The sequence below is a fragment of the Scardinius erythrophthalmus genome, assembly GCF_964197995.2.
Source record: "Scardinius erythrophthalmus genome assembly, chromosome: 15".
Taxonomy (NCBI): Eukaryota; Metazoa; Chordata; class Actinopteri; order Cypriniformes; family Leuciscidae; genus Scardinius; species Scardinius erythrophthalmus.
In genome coordinates, this window is record NC_138235.1 from 37,433,067 (window position 1) to 37,442,164 (window position 9,098).

The window sequence follows — 9,098 nt, forward strand, 5'->3', positions numbered from 1 at the left end:
AAAAAAAACTATTTTTATACCCCTAAGCGAAGAACGAAAAAGAACTTGAGTAGGCTATGTCTTATGATAGACTCTACGAGCCGCCATTTGCTGTCGACACCCAACGGTCTTTTCTTTTTTGTCAACAACGGTCGATTCTCATTGGAGTAAACGAAGATGACGCAACTCTAAAACCTTCTTCTTTAGGTCCATGACTCATGTACTTTGTGTGACAAGCACTGCGATCAAAGAGTATAGAAGCTGCGATTGGCTGCACTGGGAGGGATTTGCGCTGATTGGTTGGGGGTTGTTGTAACACTGATGTGTACCGTCTGTGACGTTTAGAAACTAAAGTCCGTCGAGAACGAAACAGACAAACCATGGCGAAGGCAGCTATACACTCTAAAATGTGTTGTAATCGTCTTCTCTTCGGAAACCTTCAGTTGCAAGTAAGTAAAATGTTTTACCACCCGATATTGTGTTTTACACAACAAACGCAGTGGATATTTCGATAGTACAAATATGACCAGTAAAAACCTAAGTGTGAATATGTACATGTTGACGCAGACTAATATATTAAGGAACGCGAATGGTTGAAATTTGAGTCGCTTCATATTCACTTTCGGTCTTGTGGACAAAGGCGGGCACGCGCATATTCATTTTTGATAGGGCTGCTCGCGACCTGTTTTTCGAGATCATGATCGAGGTGCATTCCCGGCCCCGATCTGTGGGCGGAGTTTTTAGTGAAACCAAAATTTCCACTGGGCGGGGAGAGTCATCAACTTGTGGTGTTTCGAATCTATGTTTCGAACGGAACAGTGAATCATTTTGCGAATCGGTTTAACTGATTCGAAGCTTTGAAAAGCTCACCGGTCCGGAACCGGAAAAAGGTCACTCAGATGTTGCGTTGCTTTATTATGCTACCGACGACGACAAGTCAGGAGTGATTTGCGTCTGCATCTGATTTCTTCATAACATAACAGAACTTTAAATAAGGATTTGTCTTATTCAGTGGAATTCTGCAAATTACTTTTGTAGGGCAGTAACACAGTCTGCTGTAAAAAAGAAACGCGACCCTCTATCACCTGTTAGTGTTAGCATTTAGCATCTAGCGAGTCTTTTAACACAGTTTTAAGCTTATCCAGGAGCTTTTTCAGAAGATGAATACCATTTTCAGGATGAATTTGGTACTCTTATCGGGTATGTAGACTGATGATGATTTAATGGGTTGATGAAAAAGTGCTGTCAGTTTATTCCTCATTATTCTAATGCACTGGTTCTGATTTGCAGCTCTGGTTGTTGCTGGGTCGAAGTTCGAGGCGATCGATGGACAGAATGTCACAATATCCTTCGACATCGATGAAGTGGAGAAAGCAGATGTAGTGAAGATTATATTTAAAGAAGACAAGAAGGATGCTGTTCTTTTTGCGCAGAAGCCTTGGGTCTATGATGATCCTCCAGAACTTGGAGTTTCACTGATAGTTGGAAAAGGATGTTTATTTCTAATCATTCAGAATGTGGACATCTCCAGATCAGGACTCTATAAAGCAGAAGCCTACACTGGAGGGAAAGTGTGTGAGGTGACTGCTACACTTGTTGTCTACAGTGAGTATATTACTATAATATGTCTGTTTAACTGTTCCAGGATCAGGATTATATAAAAAAAAATGGTCGTGATTGTGCTCATTAAGTTTTTGAAATTAAGTTGATGTTACACCTACTTCAGCTGGATTTGTATTGCAAAGCATTTTATTTAATCTAAATGTTTTTATAAATCACACAACAACATCACTTAAAACTTGCAGAGACTGAATCCAAATAAACAAGTGCTTTTTGCAAAAGCCTCAGTTGAAACCGATTACTATAAGTCAGGGGTGTCAAACTCAGTTCCTGGAGGGCCACAGCCCTGCAGAGTTTAGCTTCAACCCTAATTAAACACACCTGATCAGCTAATCAAGTCCTTCAGGCTTATTTGAAAACTGCAGGTGTGTGTGTTGAAGCAGGGTTGGAACAAAACTCTGTAGGGCTGTGGCACCCGAGTTTGACACCTGTGCTATAAGTGATAAGATTTAAGTGATGTGAAGAATCAGATGTCTCAGCATTAACTCCTCATGATTTATGGTGGGGGTGGGGGGGGACTTGTAACAGTTGCTAAAGTAGGATTGATAATTAATGTTTTAGGTGGTTCTTGGGTAAAGGTCATTTGATTTGAGTGTATATTCCTCTTAATTAATTCTGTTCCTGTTGTCTCTTCCAGAAGCTCCAGTTTCCTCCACTACATCTCCTCCACACTCCTCCTCCAGCCCAACACCTCTCAGCTCCTCTGAACTCCGAGGACATTATTTAATTCCAGTCTTCATCTGCATCATCTTCATCATCATCATCTTGTGCTTTTGCTTCTGGAAACACGGGATGGCAAGTATTACTTAAATTTAAGCTTTTAGTGATGGATGGGAGCAGCACTGTGGTTCTAATGATGTGTTAAGCTGATAAGATGTTGATATTAAAGTTAATATAAAGTGATTCCTATGGTTTGGATTGTAGAAACATAAAGAGGCAAAGCGACACTCGTCGTCATCCTAAAACCTCTAGCACCGGGGGAAAACAACCTAACCGTCTCCACTGACTTTGTATTACGTGAATTTTCCTCCTCCTCATATTGACTTACTACAAAAAACAAAACAATGTCTAAAAGCTGCTGTGTGATGGGTGTGCAGCAAACATGTTAAAAAACGCAGAACTAAGTTTTTATAAGCTGTCGACCCCAAAAAACAAGTGTTTAAGGACACAAAAGGCCAATTGGGATACAGGCAATTGATAGAGTGTAACGTGTCCTATTACTCTGAGAATGAACTTACAGCCACTGGAGAGGAACATAATCAGTGACAGGATTGCTTAGCTTACAGAAATATACTATATAAAACTGACATTTGGATATTTGACTTACCTGTGATAAAATGTTTACTGCACATGTAGTGTATTTCAAGTTTATAATGAGTGTCAGGATCCCACTTTACCCATTCGTTCCAGCTTGTAGCGGCTGTAGACTAGACAAATCAAAAAAAATCTTGCAGCCGCGAGAGACTAACGCCTGAGAGACTGTAAACACTGCGACGCGCACAAACTCAGTTCCAATCGATGATCCTTTCAAAACGTTTATTGTAGGCTACTTCAACATGTAAAAATACAACTGGTACTGCAGTTACCACGTCATAAAGTGCTGCGTGCATGTGAAAGTGCGGTCAACAGAAAAGTCTTCGCTCCCAGGCTCACTCCCTCTCTGTGTCAAACTCCCATTGATTATCCCAGGTGAAAGTGAAGCAAAACAAATAAGCCACTATCACTTCCGCCCAAACGCCGGTGGACACGCCCACCACCTACGATCCTTGTGCAGTGAATCATATAAACACAGTTCTGGGGTTTTTAGCTTGTTTCCTGTACACCCTGTCACACAGCAGCTTTTAGATATTGTTTTGTTATAAGACGGTGGATGTGGATGTGAACGGTGGATCTTAAATGCGTTCTGTCTCTGTGTAAGGTTTCATCCACTGTTTGGAGCCAAAATACCCAGCAGACAATCGATATGCGTCTTTATTCCTTATATACACATTTGACCACATAATGTGATTCTTTTCAGCATTTTAGGTTTTTAACTAGTATATCCTTTCTTAAAATGCCAGTACACACATTTGTGGTGCTGAGACTGATTCCCATCACATGAGTTATTCTTATTTGGTATTACACACATGGTATTTGGTCTCATATTTGTAGTTGTGCTTAGTGTACTTTATTGCACATTCACAAACACACAGTAACGCGCTGCTGTAGTGAAGCCTACGGTCACAAAATCAGGATTCACACAGACCTGGAAAACCTGGGAATGTTACAGAGTTTCAAAAGTGTGATTCATGGACATTCATAGGATCTTCTGAGGTCTTAATTCCTATAGACAGACAGTACATTTTAAACCTATGCTTGGGTCTAAAATATTTCTGTAGTTAGAAGAAGACTAAGCAAAACTGTGATCGGGTCACCAGAAGCAGATCTTAATAACGATTTAACAGAGGTGGACAAAACACACACTTCCTTACTTAATGTAAAAGTACAGAATGCTGCTGGTCAGGTATTACTCCATTACAAGTAAAAGTTGTAAAGACCGATTTTTACTCAAGTAAAAGTACAGAAGTACTCGTTTTTAAGAGTGCTTGAGTATCAAAAGTTAATGTCAATGCATTGTTTTATTATAGTTGTATGCAATACTTACAGTATCTTATGCCTCTGAAGCAACCTAGTGAATAAACCCTACCAGTTACTATTATCTGTGGAGTTAAGAGCTTTCAGAATGTTGTAAAACCAGAAATTGAAGAAATTAAACAACCGAATTGACAAAAAAAGACACTCATAATCATCTTAATTTTTTTTTAACACTCATACCATCCCAACAAAAGAAGTGCACATCTCTGTGTATCCATTCATGCACATTTGACTCAAGTGGTCTATAAAACCCCAACCTGCTTTAAACCCAGCAACACAACCACAGCTGTACAACTGACACACAGCAATACACCTCTTTAACACACGGCGATACACCGCTGTAACACACGGCGATACACCGCTGTAACACACGGCGATACACCGCTGTAACACACGGCGATACACCGCTGTAACACACGGCGATACACCGCTGTAACACACGGCGATACACCGCTGTAACACACGGCGATACACCGCTGTAACACACGGCGATACACCGCTGTAACACACGGCGATACACCGCTGTAACACACGGCGATACACCGCTGTAACACACGGCGATACACCGCTGTAACACACGGCGATACACCGCTGTAACACACGGCGATACACCGCTGTAACACACGGCGATACACCGCTGTAACACACGGCGATACACCGCTGTAACACACGGCGATACACCGCTGTAACACACGGCGATACACCGCTGTAACACACGGCGATACACCGCTGTAACACACGGCGATACACCGCTGTAACACACGGCGATACACCGCTGTAACACACGGCGATACACCGCTGTAACACACAGCAAAATAGGAAGAGCTGTCTGCCATGGATGTGCACATTTGATTCGAGGATCTGTTTTCGTCCATTTTGCCTCCAGTTGATTCAGGACATGTGAGTGATCACTGATAAAACACCTGTCTGTCTGTCACCTGCAAAACACCAATCACGTTTTAGTCATCCACTGACTGACGTTACTTTCTACTCGAGCCTTGACAGAAATGTAGTGGAGTAAAACGTATGATATTTGTCTTTCAAATGTAGTGAAGTTAAAGTACTTGGGTATTATTTTTTATTGAAACTTTTTAAAGTACAGATATTCTACTCAAAAAGTGTACTCAAGTAAATGAACATCGTTACTGTCCACCTTCAATTTAAACGGGATCATAGAGTTTGAGCCACTCCATGTTCTGTGGATGCGTGCGGCCGTGCGCATTTTAGTTTTGCTTTTAAATTAGCGATTTAAAAAACCCACACGTCGATTAACCGGTGGGAAAATATCCTCACCGCCACATCCCTAGTAACCACATCAGTTGGCCAAATCCAAATAAAATTTAATTTGGATTGTACGGGGTGTTTTAAACCTTTTCTAATCCGATCGAGAGGACGGATGGAAACCCGAAACTGGAAAGGACAGCACGTGTGCAATGACGTAGAAACGGCGTAATGAAGAAGTTTTATTTATATAGCGCCTTTCCGTAGCTCAAGTTCGTTTTACATTTGTACATTACAATACATTTACACACCCGCACACACATTACAATCACATTAGACACATATAGTCACATTATCCAAAATACATGTTAAGGTAAGTAGTGAATTCCATAATTTAGGAGCATTAACACTAAATGAAACGAGGGATGGACAATAAACCAAGTTCAGCTGATCTAAGGGACCGGGCGGTAAGAGTACAGTAGATCAGACAGATATGGAGGTGCAAGACCATTTAATGCCTTAAACGTTAGTAGTAGTACCTTAAAGTGAATACGTGAAGCCAGTGAAGGTCATGAAGCAGAGGAGTATGTAATGAACGAGCTGTTGTTGTTAAATATAGTGTAATAAATGAGTGTCCTGTCATCCTAAAATTCTCCTTAAACTCGTTGTTTGTGAAGTGGAGCAGGACGACGTCCCAACAGTGCTTGTTTCAGACTCTCATCCACAGAGGCTTTGTGTTAGGAGCGGGAAGAGGCGCTTTTACTGCGTGATGAACATAAGCAGCACGACACAACGGTTCATGTGCTCGTCTCCTAATCAGGACCTGAAATAAATACAGATTAAGTCTGCTCTTTAAAACAAGGAAAAGAGGCAAATATTAGGAAAATGGTTAGTATATGTGCCAACAGCGGGAAACTGTATATTCCTGCAGTGTGTTAACATCCATGTAAACGCTACGTTTGGATTAATCTATTGAGATAAATTAATTCTTTTTGAAACAAAAGGTGTCCCTGTAGATGAAGCTATTGTCACTAAAAACAGGCCTTTTACTGGTCACCATTAATTTAATGTTCGTATTTTGTTGACGTATTCAGTGTGAGTGAAAGTGAAAAGTTCATCTTTAATTGAAAATCAAGTATATTCATGTGTGAAGCCAGTGGATCAGAAAGAATGATTTATAAACCAGTTTGAATAATTAAAAATAAGTGAATGTTAATTTAGTAAATAATTTGCTTGTTTTTGAATATTTCAAATCATGTCAAAGAATGTGCTTTAAATGTATAAATTAAGCTTTGACTTTGGCAACATTTTGTTTTATTTTTGGTTTTGTCGTCTTGTAATTGTGTTTTTCACTAAGCTCAGTTTTCTGTTGTTTTCTTTACAGATCCTGTGTTTTAAAAGAAAGAAAGAATTGGGATCCAGTTCCAGTGACTGTGTGTCCGTCGCCATGAACGGTTGTGGAGAAAACACTGAATCTTTTCTGGTTACACCTGTGTCTTAAAACATGAAATAACATTACAAGCACTTTACCCTTGTTCAATATATCAGTCCAAATCAGATTTTGTGCATATCTAATCATATTCGGTAAATGTGAACAACAAAAAGAATGTTACGTACTGCACCTTTAAACATTAGCCCAGGTTTCACAGACCAGGCTTAAGATAGTCCCGGACTCAAATACATGCTTGAGCTGTTTTACCTGAAAGCAACTCACATTTCTAAAAACATGTCAGTGTCATTGTTTTGTCTCGAGATTCACACCAGTAATGTTTTTTCTAAGGCACATTTATAGAAGCTACTTAAATCAGTCCTAATTGAACCAAGGGCTAATCCTGGCTTAATCTAAGCCCTGTCTGTGAAACCGGGCCCAAATGTCTTTGTCCAGCACCATGGCTATAGATGTAAGACAACATCTGTGTTGAAAACCCCTCGATGAGGCTGGTGTTGTTTTTTGGTCATAGACACTAATGCAGGTATTCCAGAAAATAAAAAGACAATCATTTAGATCAGATTCTAATAACAAATAATCTGATTTGGGTTGAGTGTGAATGTAGTCTTAGATGAAAATGAACTGCCAAACTATCAGATGCTGTTGTTATTTCAGTGTGGTGCTCCTGCTGAAAGTACAGCTGAAGTATGAGCACAGATGTCGCCTCACATGCATGCAAACTACACACACAATTGTCAAAATGCACATCGTGTCGACTGAGGAGCATTAAATGTAAACAGTGTATGTCCTACACTGGCGAAAAACAAATGGGAGAAAATTGGATGTGTAACTATTTTTGTGGATTTATCCTTAAAGGGAGCAAAACCTCTTAAACTGTTGCCATGCGTTTCATTAAGGTTAATATAAAAAAACACTTCTTTTGACAATCACTTTTTTATTTTTAATATAAATCAATTTATATTCACACAGTGAAGACTATATAGTGTTTTTTGTTTTTTTTTTGTTACATGTTATTAAATTTCGGTAGAAGGGCCTATTTCTTACTACATGGTAAATAAACCTGCTATTGTGCCTGAAACTTCAGTTTATTTATATATTTTTCTATTGTGTTTATCCTATTGTTTGTAATTTGCTGCTTTGTTCCTATTTTAAATATCTAAAATAAAATTGCTTTAATACAGAAGTCTGTGTGTAATGATTGTAGTCGCAATCGTAAAACGATTTTAAAACATTTTTTTATTAATACCATTAATGAGTTATGATGACTCCCCTATGGCTTGTCACTCTTCCTTAACTGTTTTTCTATCCTGTCAAAGTGCTTCTGCTCACTGATAAAAAAAATAAACAAAAAAACATTAAAAAAATGAAAAAGGACATTCACATGGTGAATTTGATCTCGTCACGTGTGTGTGTGTGTGTGTGTGTGTGTGTGTGTGTGTGTGTGTGCGCGCGCGCGCGCGCTCCCCAGAACTGATGTCAGGTGAGTGTGGATTGCATCAATTTGCTTGATGCACTTGTTGGTGGAACACTTTTGTAAAAAGTGTCAAGCCACTTTGATTTCTTTTGGCCACTGATGATGGATTGTGCAGAGAAAACTGAAAATGACATTAAAGGAACACTTCGACTTTTTGGGACTTTAGCTTATCCACCGTATCCCCCAGAGTTAGATAAGTCCACACACACCCTTCTCATCTCCGTGCGTGCTGTAACTCTGCCTGACGCACCCACCGCTAGCCTAGCTTAGCACAAACACTGGAGGTAAACGGCTCCTAGCATACTGCTCACTCCCAGTAAGTGACAAAATAACAACATTTTCCTATTTACATGTTGTGATTTGTATAGACTTCTAACCGTGTGATTTGTATAGACTTCTAACCGTATACATAGTGGGAACTATAAGCTCAGAAGGCGAAGCACTGCTACTTGGGCGGAGTGCAGGGCTTCTCAGGTGCTGCGATCAAATCACTCCGCCCAAGTAGCAGTGCTAACTCTGGAAAGTCCATCAACTCCTTTGCTTTAAGAACATTTTCGGCTTCTGATTTAGTGAATTCGAGAGCAACGTCTTCTGGAATAATTTTCAACAAGATAGGACATAATAAATACCTAGTGCGTCAAGGCTACGCACCTGTATCTCACAGTCATCATACAGTTTGAGCAAAGCTCTTACAACAGTTGCTCCATTTACGGGAGTTCA

At 39.8% G+C, this 9,098-nt stretch overlaps 1 protein-coding gene across 2 annotated transcripts; it reads left to right on the top strand.

Annotated features, from left to right (window-relative positions):
• Nucleotides 1-206: 206 nt before the first annotated feature.
• On the top strand, nt 207-8,237 carry LOC308703155 (uncharacterized protein). Of its 2 annotated transcripts, none has more exons than XR_014031695.1 (4): nt 207-428; nt 1,270-1,584; nt 2,237-2,394; nt 6,839-8,237. XR_014031695.1 is itself a non-coding variant. In XM_081386479.1 (4 exons), the coding sequence occupies exons 1-4, from the start codon at nt 1,140-1,142 to the stop codon at nt 6,953-6,955; spliced, it is 630 nt and encodes a 209-aa protein (XP_081242605.1). In that variant the 5' UTR covers nt 788-1,139; the 3' UTR covers nt 6,956-8,237. The 2 variants fall into 2 exon arrangements, 1 of the variants encoding a protein (XP_081242605.1); XM_081386479.1 differs by lacking the exon at nt 207-428 and adding an exon at nt 788-1,179.
• Nucleotides 8,238-9,098: the final 861 nt, after the last annotated feature.